Source organism: Cornus florida, unplaced genomic scaffold (genome assembly GCF_030987335.1).
Source record: "Cornus florida cultivar Cherokee Brave unplaced genomic scaffold, ASM3098733v1 CherokeeBrave_3.0.0_Hap2_Chr06, whole genome shotgun sequence".
Classification (NCBI taxonomy): Eukaryota; Viridiplantae; Streptophyta; class Magnoliopsida; order Cornales; family Cornaceae; genus Cornus; species Cornus florida.
In genome coordinates, this window is record NW_026775576.1 from 34,261,225 (window position 1) to 34,276,772 (window position 15,548).

The 15,548-nt window shown below is 35.9% G+C and overlaps 2 protein-coding genes across 2 annotated transcripts; both read left to right on the top strand.

Annotated features, from left to right (window-relative positions):
* Positions 1-3,207: 3,207 nt before the first annotated feature.
* On the top strand, positions 3,208-9,772 carry LOC132311311 (octanoyltransferase LIP2, mitochondrial). Its single transcript, XM_059809191.1, has 3 exons — positions 3,208-3,398; positions 6,003-6,115; positions 8,852-9,772. The coding sequence occupies exon 3, from the start codon at positions 8,855-8,857 to the stop codon at positions 9,530-9,532; it is 678 nt and encodes a 225-aa protein (XP_059665174.1). The 5' UTR covers positions 3,208-3,398; positions 6,003-6,115; positions 8,852-8,854; the 3' UTR covers positions 9,533-9,772.
* A 3,202-nt stretch (positions 9,773-12,974) lies between these two features.
* Positions 12,975-14,606, top strand: LOC132314836 (G-type lectin S-receptor-like serine/threonine-protein kinase LECRK3). Its single transcript, XM_059813640.1, has one exon. The coding sequence runs from the start codon at positions 13,053-13,055 to the stop codon at positions 14,346-14,348; it is 1,296 nt and encodes a 431-aa protein (XP_059669623.1). The 5' UTR covers positions 12,975-13,052; the 3' UTR covers positions 14,349-14,606.
* Positions 14,607-15,548: the final 942 nt, after the last annotated feature.

Genomic DNA, 15,548 nt, shown 5'->3' on the forward strand with positions numbered 1-15,548 from the left:
TATTGACCTCTTTCTTTGCCATTAAGTAAGTTTAATTTATTGTTGAAGCCCGTCAAATTTAAAACGCCTATGTTACCGCATACCATCGGAAACCATGTACATATGATATTTGTTTGGAGAACAGCCATAGAGGCCCAACATCCCACTCGTCGGATTGAAGGCGAGGGCCTAATCAGAAAGAGACTAATCTCTTAAAACCACTGTTGAGCTGATTTGCGCTCAGTGAGAATGTTATTATTATTATTTTTTTTTGGTGGCAAACAGAGCACATTACGCATTACATAGAACTAATTTACACAAGCATCCTGACAAGAAACAAAAGATCCACAGCAATACCACTGGGCTATCCATTAATCCTGGCCAAACATTGTGCCTGAACTTACTAGGGGCGAGGAAGCATATTTGCCCACAAGTTGGAAAGGTGCATTAATATTGATTAGACTTGAAGTTCTATTTAACAGGCCCAGATTGTGGAGAAAAAATCGTCTTCGGGTTCGGCCGTGGCTCTGTCTCTGCCGAGTCAACTCGGTCTCAAAAATTCTCTTATTGCCTTCTCTCGCATCAATTGAAGAAGGTGTTGGTGAAGGATTGACACCCTCTAATTCAGCTTTGGGGTTTCTCAGAGAGAAGACGACGCAGACGATAAGTGCCAGAAAGACCCATTTGCTCATCATCACCGCCATTTTCGTTTCAAGAAATTGGAACAATCTTTAGAGAGAGACGAAAGAGTTTAGAAAGAGATCGAGAACGGTAGATAGGAGATTTAGAGAGAGAAACGAAACCGTCTAGAAAGAGAAAACAAAGCAGGAGATGGCTGAAAAATAGCTAAGAAAAAGCTCAAATCTGCCATTAATGAAGAAAAGAAGTAATCAAAAAGGTTTTGAAAGAGAGAAGGAAAAAAAAAGGAGAAAAATAAAAAGAACACTTTCTTTCTGAAAGAGAAAATGATGTTGAAGCTAAAACAGATCTGAACAGTGGTGTTGCCCGCGGTTGTGGTGGTGGCGGAGGAGGACCGGTGGTGAGGATGGTTTTGGTATATTGTATTCGTATATGGTAAGTACGTATATTGTCGGTAGTATTCGTATATGGTTAAAAAAGTAAGGTTAAAAAGTTATTGCTGACTTGGCGCTTCGTCATCGCTGACAAGGCAATGAAATGGCAAAGTAGGCTGAAGTGGCTTCGTCCCAGTAATTGGATCTGCCATGGACACCCTCCAGTGAGAGGTGCCATGGAGACGATTCGCGCCCCTTGCGGTCCATCTTGCTTCCACTAGAAGGTTCACCTAGACGTCAACCGTAAGTTATAATTATGGTATCAGACGAAAGGATGTCCATCTGAGCGGGCATCATCCTAAGGACTCCCATAAGGAATTGATCAATTTCCAGCTTTCATGGGCAAAAGAAACTCAGCTTTGATCTAATATTTTGAAAGCTGTACCACCATATCGTAAAATTTCCCCCGCAAGAGTGATAGAGTGCGCATTTTTTATGTACCCAACAAATCTGACGGGACAAACATGGAAGCCCCGAGAAAGACAAGATGGAATCCCTGGATACTTGATTTGCGATTCGCCGTCACCGGAATGGCCAACAACACTAATGAAACATCGCCAAGTACAGCGATTAACTGAAATCCCTGTACCAAAAGCTTGCTTTCCTTGCCAATAAATCCAGCTCACGGTTTCCTTTCTGGCCCGAAAACTCACATAAATGTCAAATAGGAGCAGGGACGGATCTAGGGATTCCCGAGGGGGGTTGAATATAAATACAAAAAAGTATAAATTTAAGGGTATAAAATGTAATAGTAAAAAAATTCGGTGCACTCCATTGAGCCTTTCGCATATCCGTGCCTGAATAGGAGAGTAGAGGGAAGCCAAAAACTCTAGCCATACATACAACCCGCAAGATCGAGCTTCCGATTGGATGAGAGATAGAAGTCATTATTCCAAAGCAAAGACCACTACCATGAAGAAATCTCCAACCTCGGATGCACAGAGAACCTCAATATTGTGAGGAACAGTAAACTCTCAAGGAGAGAGAAGTGTTTAAGCCTTGAGACTGTTATTATGAAAACTCTTATATTTGTAAATAAACAATCCTGACCGTATGATGAAATCCAACGATTTACTTTTAAGTCTTTTTTTTTTTTTTTTTTCAGTCAACTGCAAACTTTAAATTTTAAGAGGAGGACGAGAGGAGTAGACAGACAAGGATGACACCCAAAGAATTATTAGGGGTAATTTAATCCTCTTAAAACAATTTTACAATTTTTAATAAAAAAAACTAATATTGTGTTTGGAGTATGAATAGGCACTTTAGATTTAAAATTCGAGAAAATTTAGTCTAACTTTTTAAATTAAATTACCTTCAATTTCAAATTTAAATCACTGATTTGAAACTCCTAAACATAACACAAGTATTTTTGACCAAATTAACCTCAATTAATAACTTATTTGTAATTAAGTTTGATCACTATTTATCTTTTTATCAGTTTAAGGAATTATAGAGCAATTTTGTTTAATTTTAATAATCAAAATTTAATTTTGTGCAATATTCTAGGGATATTTATTATGTAATACCCGATCAATATATAAAGAATTTCCTATTTTTGGTGTACCGAGAAAAATGATAAATAGTAAAAGTTCAATTATCCTACTGATTTATACTCGACTGTGTTATTCTTAACTCCGTATCATTCATTACTCAAATGATAGTATCAATTGTTTCAAAGCGGAAGTATCCCGGGGTAATTTACCTTCTTCTCAGGCTTTCATTTGAATAGCCTTTAACGTCCATTTAGACTTTGAAACATGAACTTTCTAAACCTATTTTTTATAATTATAGGAATCTATCCTGTAATTTGAAAAATCACTCAAACTTTCATTAAAAATAAAATTAATACCTCCCATTTTAGTGATGACTATCAAATGCATTAATATATTTATCTAATTTATTGAAATGCCTTCAAATTATAATAATAAATGACTCTAGTACTATTTGTATGTGTGAAAGAGAGGAGATGGATAAAGGGTAATACAAAAAATTTTAATTTATTCAATATATGATATCAATAAAATTTATTATGGACTTGCGTTAACTGTAACACAAGAAATGTCAATGTAAATTTATTTCATTTTTAGGAAAGGTTTGTTTAATTTTTCAAACTGTATGAAAGGTGTCTATAATTATAACAAATCATAGAGGACGTGAGTGTAATTTACCCTTCTGCAAAATGTCCATGAAACTAATTGTGCTTCGCTGAAGATATGGTTTTCTTGCAAGAAGAGATCTTGTAGCTAGGAAGGGAGTGGTTGTGAGAGGCCAGTGGCGTCGTCGTAGTAGACTTGATTCCTGACCAATTCGGGTTATAATTCTCTCTCATTATCGAAGACTTCTCAGGTAATGTTTTGCTACAGCTCTTCCGTAATTTCTCTCTCTCTAAATACCAGCTCTGTTTTCTTCAAATTAAACCGATGATTCCCTTAATATTTACAAACTTAGATTGAATGCCTGAATCAATCACAAAAAGCATAGTGTGCTTGTGTGGATAAATGGGTTTTTCATAAATTACATGCCTATATGTTGTTTGATGAAATGCATCTACGAGTTTTTAATATGAAGTCAAGGTAGTGAGCCTTGTATATATATATTTATGCAAATATGTAGGGAACGAATTGACCCAGGATGATAAACTAGTGTACTAGTGTGGATAAATGGGTTTGATAAATTGAATGCCTATATTTTGTTTGATGAATTGCATCAGCCTTGCACACACAACACACACATAGTGTTAACAGAAAGATGTATAATTACCCAATCTCTAAAGAATAGTGGATGCAAAAAACTAATTCTTTCCTTTACAAATCTCAGGACATTGTTTTCTTCTTCCCCAAATTAGAAAGACTAGATGTCAAACTTTCTCCCCTTAGCCTCTTTTTCTATGTTGTTTTGGGCTCAGACCTTCTTGGACTTTTTGTCAACCCCTTTCTTACTTCTTCCTAAACAATATATTTATAACTCAACCCTTGAAATAGTCCCTACGTTCTGATGAGCGAGTGTGGTATTTCTTCAATGAAGCATGTGCTTTATGAAATTACTCATATAAGTTTGTATTTTGTTTAATTTCGGAAATATCTTCTCATTTTGAGATTAGACAATTGTTTAATGAGGTTAGTGGTCTATATGCATTATCTTGTGTGGTCTAGTTTATCTGGTTGGTATCTAGGATTGGTGCTGAATAACATCTCATTTCTAATTTCACAGACATCTAGTATATATATCTTGATGACTTTTCCCCTTTCATTGGTTTTTCAATTGAATGTTAATCCTTTAAAAAGGGTTTCGATTTACATTTTTTGACATCTGTGATCTTTTTACCCTCTATGTTCTGAATGCGCTACAATGTTATTAATCTCTCAGGTTCGCATTGCTTGATCATTAAAATATGTTTGTGCTTTCTAGATTTTTACTATGTCTCTAGGAATGGTATATCTTTTCACTTTCAGTAGAGCATGTGTAGGGGCTTTGAGCAATCCTGCCATTTGGTTTTTGGATTGTAATCAATTATTGTACATGTGCAAGATCAACTTATTTTTAGAGATCTTAGGTTGAGGAATTTGGTGCAAGGACGTTTCCTCAAATCAATTGGGTCCATGTGGATTAAACCTCATTTGAACTTTGTGGAGAGTGTGGGTATTTGGGTTTTATTGTGGTGATGAAGTTATTACATGTCATATGGTGGAAATTCCAGTAGGTTGGGTTGAGGAGTGAAAATCGGGTTTACATATATAGAGAGAGAATTCTGAGGTCAATAGTTCCCTTATTTCAAAAGCTAGTTTTAATTGAAAATTCATTTGTCCCATATGGTTCTGAGCTGGCCCTGTTTGGGACAAAGGCAAGGATGATGACTATGATGTTTCTGCAACCCAAGATGGAGTAGTGGTCACTGCTATTTATAGAGGAATATAAACATAGAGGGGAGTAAATGCATGTGTTCAAATGGCATGATTTAATGTGGATGATACAACTTCATAGGAGAAAGAGCTTCACATAGTGCCTTCTCTGTTAGAAAGATGTGCAGACTGTGAATGAAAAACATTATTTCAGCTTCCAAGCCACAAACCTCTGTAATTCCAAGTAGATCACGATGTATCTTTAAAATTCACTCCAGAGTTGTGCATTAAGTTCGAATAGCTTGTTAGGTCCTAACCCGACTCCAATGCGTTTGAGTGCATGTGTGTTGAGACATTTGATGGGGCCAGAGCGAGGCAGTGGAAGTCCTTTTTCAGGGAAAACTAATTGCACTATTAGAGATTGTGTAAAATCATGTGTAGATATGGCATGCTGGTGCTGGAGATTGTTCAGTGCAACCAGTCATAAAAATAGTAATCTGTGTGGCCTGAGAGTCTGCACTGACAGAGATAGCCCTTACTATTTGTGGTATTGCATTTAGAAACATTGCTCTGGCTTCTTTGTTAGAGTCTGATGTCTAGGCATCATAGACGTTGACTGATGGACTGACATAAGTGGATAACACCATGGAAATTTGACTTGTATCATAATTTAAGGAGACTACGTGTGTTATGAAAATATATATGTATGTCAGCTTTAAAATGGAGAATTATATCATTGATAGTGCCACATTGTGGTTGCAAAATGGGATTAGATATGTAAACAGACCGAACTGATTGCTGTTCGTATGCGGATAATTAACATGAAACTCTGCTGCCAATGTTATCTGCAATAAAGCATGATCTAATTTTTAGTCTTATGTGATTTATAAACCTTGCTGTTTAAGTAAGTGACTTTTTTTTTTATGTCTGTATGGGTTGCATGGCACCTTCCATGGCTCAAAGAGACCCCCAAAGTTTTTTTTTTCGATTTACTTTGATGATCATGTTTTGTGCCATTTATGTGGCTTTATTTATGCTACTTTTAGTTTTTGTTTTTGTCATGGTTATGCTAAAGGTTCACTAAAAGCAATGATTTTTATTTGGCCTGCAGGAGGTGGAGTCTCGGCGTCTTCAAAAAATTACTATGTCAGCCTGAGAAGTCTTGATCTCAGAACTTAGGCAGCTGGGTTCTTGTGAGAGATCCATATTGCATTTTAACTAGAGGTATGCCGTAATGCAAAATTGGTTGGTTAAAAATGGCTAAATATGTTGTGATTACATTCTTAAAAGACACATAAAGTTTGCAGTTCCTTTTTCCTAGAGAACACTGATACATGATTGAAATCTGTGGAATTCAAAATTGAGCATGTCCATACCATAAAACTTTCAATATTCACAAAATCAGCCTTCTGGTGAAATATTAAAAAATACATTGTTGTTTATTCTTGTGCATACGAACTTCTCTGGCATATGCGGAGCCAGGATTTTGCCTTTTATGGTGGGTTGGGGGACAGGGGAAGTCATAGTTGGGCCACTACATATATCATCTATTGGAAATCACTACTTTTAGCCAGCAGAGTGTTGATTGACAACAAATGACATAGTACACGAATAAATCAGCCTTGGTTAGTTTATTGTTGCTTAAAGAATATAATCTGATTGGCAGAATTAGAATTTTGCCTTAACTACATAGCGAAGTCTAGTAATATTAGTTAATCACTTCACTCTCAATTCAGACATCAAAAAGAAAAAAAGAAGGTGAAAAACTTCAAGTGGTCATATATGATACTTAAAGTAGCTTAGGACCTTGGGCAATCTTTTCAAAACTTCAGGAGGAGCAATCCTGCCCCCCTGCCTTTGTCATTTAGTAATTTTGGCACTGTGGCTTTGCCATCTGTCGGTATTCTGGGCTGTGGAACATATTGATTCCTATGAGGATGTTATTCTGTTTCGGTTTGTGATGGAAACCTTTAGTGATGACTGAAAAACAAGGTTGCTTGGACTGCATATTGGTCCTGGTTGAAAACTCGTGCATTGCTTGTTAATGTTGAAAGGTCCATTATAGATGGGCTTTTGTTTCATGACCATGACCATGTTATTGGTAGTACACTATCAAGATACAGTTGGAATGAGTCTATGATGATATCTTCTTCATGTTAAATTGTATGGTGGTTTGTAGAGTCAGATGAGATGAGTCTATTTTCTTCAGTAGGAAAAGGTGATACGGAAACACATTTCATTTTCAGTTTCATCACATTTGCTGCATCTTCTTTAAGGAAACTTAGGATAAGGGCACATGATTTTAAAGCAGCATGCTGTGACAGCTGTCACTGGGGTGGTACATGGAATCTGTATACTTGTGTCTCCTAGAAGAGTGATGAATGTGCTGCTGGCCCCATATCTTTTCTGTTCTCTTCCTATATTTACCATTTCAACTTTTCCATGCATTAGCATCTTGTTGACTAATTCTTCTTAGTCGTAGCAGAACATCAGAAAATTAGTGGGTAGAATCACTCTTCTGATGTTTTCCTTAGTGTTTCCTCTTGATTTCTTTATGGGAACTTTTCCTTAACAATCACAAGAGGCTAATTAAATTGTTGTGCTTAACTTTTTCTCTTTTTTTCTATCCCTTTTTGTTTTTTTCTTATGTTTTCTGAAATTTGAAAATGTGTAATGATTTAAATCAGAATTGCATTTGGTCTTCATTTCTGCTATTTATTCTACATACCTTTGTTACATGGACTCAGATACATGAATCGAGTACGGGTATGTATCCATCGTCGGACATGTTGAATCTCCAAATACAAGGACACAGCAAAAATTCATTTCATTTATTATTTTATTTTATTTTCTAGAGTAAAATAATGTTTTATGTAACATAGTGTTCAATATAACCATTTAACTATTTTAGAGTTATAATATAATAAAATTGAATGATTGAATGTGTTTTTTAAGTACATGTCCAACCAAAAGTGTCGGACACATGTCCCATACCCTAAGAAGCACGGACACGCCAAAATGGGTGAAGAATCTGTGTCCGACACGTGTCGGACACAGAAACGCGTCGGACACGCTCCGACACGTGTCGGACACACCAAAAAACGTATCTGGAATTTTTTATTATTTTTTTAAATTTTCGGACACGGCTCGGATGTGGCACGGACATTCCGCGTGTCTGGAATTTTTTTTTTTGAATGCTGATATGTTCTGTTTTTTGTTTTGTACTACTCTTTTGGTATTGTAAATGGTAAAAGTTCTAGGTCAAATGATGGATGGAAATAGATGATAGTACATTGACTTGTTTTTGTATCTTTTTTGGGGACTAGCCTTTAGGTTTTTGTGAATGTTAAGTGCTAACAGTAAAGTCCTGAATGTTAAACAGTCATGAATGTTAATATTCCTTTCTGTCTATGCTTTTGTATTTGGAATAAAGTTGCAATGATAATTAAATGATAATAGTTATTATTCTAATGTCTTATTTTATATTTGGTTTTATAACTCTCAACACTGTTCTTTTATAGTTTATTAGTTATTAGTTATGATTTGTGTTTTTTTTTTTTCATTGTGAGGTTGATGAAAATATCAATACTCAGTAATTTTTAAAGTACTACATCATATATATATATACTATTCGCCGTGTCCCCGCCGTGTCCGTGTCCGTGTCTTAATATTTTTGGATTTGCCATATCGCCGTGTCCGTGTCGTGTCGTATCTGTGTCCATGCTTCTTAGCCCATACCCATGTCCAAGCAATATGTGTCCGGCACGGGTACTTTACTACTTTTAAAGAGTCCATATAACATAGCTAAATACTACAAGCTTTATGCTAGCCAATTTTGCATAATTGCCACGGTTTCATTTGCGATAAGATTCAGTAGCTGAACTCTGCAAATAATTTCCCTTTAGTGGATATCCCTCAACTTTATCAAGAAGATGAAATTGATTATGCTGTGTTTCTCAGGGAATGAGAGTTCCTCGATGCCTTGAGGTTTGGAAACTGGGTACCGTCAACTACTTGGATGCGCTTAAACTGCAGGAAAAACTTTTCTCTGATAGGAAAACTCATAAGATTTCTGATACTCTTTTGTCCCTACAACATACACCAACGTATACCCTTGGCAAACGGCGTACAGATCACAATTTATTAGTACCTGAGTCTGAACTAAGAAATATGGGCGCTGAACTTCACTACACACAAAGAGGAGGAGACATTACATTTCATGGTCCACATCAAGCAATCTTATATCCCATAATATCTCTTCGCGATAATGGACTTGGTGCTCGGAATTATGTGGAGAAACTTGAGTTGACAATGATCGAATTGGCATCTTTATATGGTGTGAAAGCTTGTGCTGGTCGAACAGGTGAGACTGGAGTTTGGGTTGGAGATCGAAAAATTGGCGCAATTGGGGTTCGGATTTCATCTGGGATTACATCTCATGGATTGGCATTTAACATCGATCCTGATTTAAGCTATTTTAAGCATATCGTACCTTGTGGTATTGCGGATAAAGAAGTTACATCATTGAGAAAAGAGTCAGACAGGGCGCTTCCTGCTGAAGAAGTGATTCATGAGCAGCTGATTTCTTGTTTTGCAAGAATATTTGGTTTTAGTGATATTATTTGGAAAGATAATGCATAGGTATTCTATGGTAACCAAGAAACTGAGTGAGGTATTTGGGTGTGGTATTCCAGAAAATAAACTTTAGGAATTCTTCAATTTTGCATTTTTTTTTTTTTTTTAATTTATAATTTTTATATATGTATTCATCCTTGGCTTAGGGGAAAAAAGTATTCATCCCTTATTCTTCTTCTTCTTCTTCTTCTTTTTAAAATGTATTCATCTTTTCTTTTAAAATTTCAATATTTTTCTTCTGGTGTATGGATGCGTTGAATGTTTGAATAAATCGTGTTCGTGATGTATATATATATACACGCAAGCTTCTTGGAAACTTGTATATTTGGAAAATTTGACACAAATGCAGGATTTTAAAATTCACTATGCTATTTTGTTGGTGATTTACTTGTTGTGTCCTTTTGGTTTTAGGTCTAAGAGTTTTGCAGGATGTTATTATAATGCTAGCAACAGGATCACATATATTCCCATCAGTAGAGAAACTTCTATGCACATTCATTTCTGCATCCAAGTGCATAGAAAACACACTTAAAATCTTCTTCATTTTGATTCTACCTGAGGAGATGGAATCTTAATATAATAATAATATTAAAAGAATGTAAAAATTATATTAAATTAAGTAGAACTGATCTCATTAGTGATGCAAAGAAAGTATTTGAATGGAGAAAAACTATGTTTACTAAATTATTATTTGTTTATTTATATTCTCCTAAAATTGCAGATAGGATCCGCGGAATCCGGCTGCTGGGCAACACTTAAAAAAATGCTTCCAAGATGTTGAAATCCATGTTCCACACCCTCTATGAATCTTGGAAAATCAAGGGGCCACATGAAAATACCTCTTTAAAGTATAAATCTGAATCCTAAAGGGTTTCAGTCAGGGCCTGCTAAATTAGAATGTTTGCTTTGTTGAGTTAAGTTGGAAGGCTTTTTTTAGGGAAAGCAGCATGTGAAAATCTTGATTCTAACAACTTATATTTATCTATGGGTAAATTATAATGCCATCTCTTGTAGAATGCCTAAAAAACGTAACCTCTCATTCTAAAAAATAATACTGATCTCTCTTATAGTTCTGGTCAAAGTAACACTTACCTATCCTATTATTATTGTTGATGTGATGTCGAATGAAATATGAAAATCCAAATTTGCCTTTAAAATGCTTGAAATGACATTTGTGTCTATATGTTGTAATGGTAAGAGTACAACGGGTATAATTGTCATTTCACGCTTTCGGTAAATTGACAACACTGACAGGGGAGATTAGTGTAATTTTTGAAATCATAGGAAAAATCCCAATTATTTAGGATTCTACATGAAAGCTTAGTGTAGTTTACCCTTTATTTATTTATTTTTATTTTTTAACCTTGACAAAATGAATGACTTGATTGGATGAAGAAACATGTAAATTATACAAAGTGAAAGAGAAACAGGGTGTTTTTCTAGTATAAGATGTGTAATCATTGTTACAAAAAAGCAGGCTTATCCAGCTAGCTTTAGCTGTGCTTGTGACACTTACTAGAGTTAACAAACAGATTAAAAATCTATTTAGACAAAGGACCATATGAAGGTGGCTAATTAGGAGTCATGTGACAATTCACATGAGACATGTTCAATCTGTAAAGATTGCATGGAAGTGAGAACAATATTAGTTAATTGTGCATCACATGATAACCTTGCTTCCTAGTTCTAACCTATTGACAATGGAGAAGGATTTCACTACAATATCACACTGTAAAATACACTTTGTCTATATATATATATATATATATATATTACACATGCTTTGTCAGGCTTAAGCACAAGTTGCTACAGGAAACAAGCATGTATTACCATCTTTCTTAAATACAGATCTCCATATGATTCATCTCCAACTTTGCATCAATGTCCCATCTCTAGTTCCATTTTCTTTCCAAACAAACACTGCAATGAAAAACTGTCAGAGACCATTTATGGTTCTTTTTTCCTTGATTTTCATCCATTTGCTTGTGTGTTCTCTAATCTCTCTCCCCAGCAGAGGAAAAACTCTTCAAAGGAGTCAATCAAGAAGATTGCTAATCTCTGTAAATTCACTTCCTGCTAAGTCAACGAAGGAAGAGCCTGAGGGATCTTTGGATGCTAGTCTTCGGAAGCGGCCTCCGAGCTCTTCAAATCCTAAGCAGAACAAGTAGTGCTGATGGCATTTGTTAGAGATCTCAAGATGAGAGAGAACTAAAATCTCTATCTTCACATATTTTTGCAGTTCCTTTTTGTGTGTGTGTGTGTGTTGGATAGGAAGGAGGCTTCAATCAATACAATATTTTTGCTTTAACTTTTAACTCCCCCGCACTTCTTCTTCTTCTTCTTTCTTTCTTTCTTTCTTTCATTTATTTTTTTTTTATTTTTATTTTTTTATTTTTTATACTTCAAACTATGTGTGAGAAAATATTAGAGATAGAAATTAGAATTAGTTGTTTCATGAATGACTCTATCAGCAATTTTCTTTTTTATGCTTCATTTTTTTTTTTTTTTTAAATTATTTTTTTCATATCCTAGTTTTTAATTACAATTTGTTTCATGCTGAGTCATAGGCAGGTGTAAAGAGAGGTGCACATGTTTGATCTTCCAATAACAACAATGCTATCCTCTTTGATTGTGCTCCTTCAAATGACCATGTTTTTTTGGCCTCATCATCTTACTAACAGTTTTATAAATTATGGAATTTTAATGAAGAAGTTGTATTTGATTGGGATCAACTTCATATGACTAAAAAAGCATATGAAAATATTTTTCAATAATATTTGTGTTCCTAACCTTAGAAGTGAAATTATTTATTGTTTTCCAGTTAGGCGAACTTTGACCAATGCAGAGCACATTGGAGCAAAAACTTGATTGAAATTTCTACAAATTAAATATTCATTTTGGCATTAATAATTTTATAATACATTCTCGATTAGAATGGAGATTTGAAGAAGCATGTAAAAATGGCAGATGGAAATGGCAAGAGAAAAAAATGGCAGATGGAAAGAATATTTTTGAGAAACTTCCACAATTAACAATATATTTGACCAAAAAAGCATCCAATTTCCACACTTCTAGAATCATTACACCTTTGAGAGATTCTAAATTTTCTCTTCTTTTTTCCACAGATTCAAAATCATATATATACCTCCTGTCTAAAAGGTCAACAATTACACTCAAAATGTTGATTTTTATCTTCGTGATAATCTCGCTGTATGAAATTCCACAATTCCATTACTCCGTCAATCAAGACATTTGTTTGATATCATAAACAGAAGAACACTCGGGGCACTTAAACGACAATAATTTGAATTCTTCCTAAATATATATAAAAAAATAAAATAAAAATAAAAAGTCACTGTATTGATTTATTCAATGAAAATGATAGAGATTAATTATCTGCAACAAATGCTACTTCTTCCTCATAGTCTATATATGAAGATGTCCAAGTTTCTGCTATTAGCCAGACACAATAGCGCAAAGAATTTAGTGTTGCCTTCTTCTAGAGGGATATATATTTCTTTACACCATGGCCTTTTCTGTACCAAACCTTATCTTTTGTATCCTACTTTTGTTGTCACATCTCACCATTGCTCAAACTAACAAAAACATAAATTTGGGCTCATCACTCACTGCCACTGACGATAACTCTTCGTGGCCATCCCCTTCCGGTGACTTTGCCTTCGGCTTCCAACGAATTGGAACCGGGGGTTTCTTACTGGCTATCTGGTTCAACAAAGTGCCTGAGAAAACCATAATTTGGTCAGCCAATCGCAACAATTTAGCTCAAGAAGGATCCAAAATTCAACTTACAAAGGATGGCAGGTTCGTTCTCAGTGACCCTAAAGGCAATGAGACATGGTCTGCTAATTTAGGCAAGACCAGAGCTTCCAATGGAGCAATTCTTGACAGTGGGAACTTTGTGCTGTCAAGCAGCGACTCTGTGACTTTGTGGCAGAGTTTTGACGAGCCAACAGACACAATATTACCGACGCAGAGATTGAATTTAGGCAGCAGACTCATTGCTAGCTTCTCCAAAACAGACTACTCAAATGGGAGATTCGGATTCATGCTACAAACCGATGGAGATCTCATGCTTTACACCACCAATTTCCCTCTGGATTCAAACAATTCTGCATATTGGTCAACCAGAACTAGAGGCAGTGGCTTTCAAGTGGTCTTCAACCAATCTGGCTACATCTACCTCGCATCAAGGGATGGAAAAATACTTGAATTAATATCTTCAATCGCATCTTCAACCGATCAATTCTATCAGCGCGCAGTTCTTGAATTCGATGGAGTGTTCAGGCATTATGTCTACCCAAAGTCTGCAGGCTCAAATGGTGAGAGGCCCATGGAATGGTCCATTTTGTCCTTCATACCTTCAGATATATGCACAAGTATTGTGCAAGATACAGGTAGTGGGGCTTGTGGATTCAACAGTTATTGCATACTAGGAAATGATCAGAGGCCAAAATGTGAGTGCCCATCTGGTTACACTTTCATTGATACTAATGATCCTTTGAGTTCATGCCAGCCAAACTTTGCTCCACAAAGTTGCGATAAAGGATCGCAGGAAACAAATCTTTTTGGCTTCATGGACATGCCCAACACTGACTGGCCACTGTCTGATTACGAGTACTACCAACCGGTGACTGAAGGTTTTTGCAGAAATGCTTGCTTGGGTGACTGTTTTTGTGCTGTTGCCATTTTTAGAGATGATAATTGTTGGAAGAAGAAGAACCCTCTCTCAAATGGGAGGATTGATCCCAGTGTTGGTGGTAAAGCTTTGATAAAAGTTAGAAAAGACAATTCCACCACATAAATCTGCAGGTGCAAGGAAAATAAAGATATATCAGTCCACTCTGATCATCACTGAGGTGGTGCTTAAGGGTATACTATATTTATAGAACATTATAATAATCTAACAATATACCTCTCAGCAGCTATGTTTTGTGTGTGATTAATAAAATCTCAGATAAACTCTTTTAATCATGATGTGAAGAACAATATTGCCTCTATTATTAATCTCCTGTGTTTCTTTTAGATAAATTTTGATTGATGAGTTTAAAAGTTCACATGAAATGAGAACCACATTGTTAGCTTCTCAGTTCTAGTTGAAAATTCCAGTCTAACCAGTTGATGTCTCCATTGTTATATATTATTAGAGGTGGCAATTTAAGCCCAAATCCATTAAATCGCTCAAATTCATCCACTATTATTAAATTATTTGGGTACCTAAATTTAAGTGAGTTGGTCAATAATGGGTAAAAAGTGGGTACACATTTTGTGACGTCTCGGATTTTTCCAAATTTTTTTTTTCAATTTCGTTAATTTTTTTATGCATCGTTTTGCATGCTGTGCATCGATTAGTGTGCCATGAGGACTTCGGTGGTCATTTGGGGCATTTCTTAGAGTTAGAACTCTTAGAAATGTATTTTGGTGCATTTTAGCATTTTTAGGATTTTCGGGTCGGGAGGTCCCGTGCGGGCCTCACACCTGCAATTTTTTTGTTCAAATTTATTTTCTGGATTCATGTACATGTTATACATGTTATTTGGTGTATAGGTGAGGGTATATGTGGGTTTTTTCATGTTAGTGGGCATGTGAGGGCATTTTGGTCATTTTGTGAGTCAACCTGTAACGACCCGAACCCGTGGGTCCGAACCACTAATCGGGTCCTTACCCGAACCCGAGGTCACTTAAGTCCATCATGTCATGTCTAAGGTCAAAACATCATTCTTAGGTCAAAATTATGCTTTACAAGGAATTCTAATAAACATCATAAGGTTCTAGATGGTTAATACCGAAACAAGGAGCAAAAAAGACTAAGCAACATCAATTTGTTCGACCAAAGTGATGCTTCGGTCGGCCGAAGCAAACCCCTCCTGAACCGGTCAGTCGAAGTGGCCAATCGGTGGACCGGTTGTGGTCTCTACAGTAGTTGAGGCTACTGGAAGAATTGGTTGGCCGAAACAGACATTTCAGCTGGCCGAAATGGCTCCACGGGTTGGTCCTGGTACTG

What these genes read in the sequence shown, in the direction of transcription:
- LOC132311311 (XM_059809191.1), top strand. Translation starts at nt 8,855, where the DNA reads ATGAGAGTTCCTCGATGCCTTGAGGTTTGGAAACTGGGTACCGTCAAC.
- LOC132314836 (XM_059813640.1), top strand. Translation starts at nt 13,053, where the DNA reads ATGGCCTTTTCTGTACCAAACCTTATCTTTTGTATCCTACTTTTGTTG.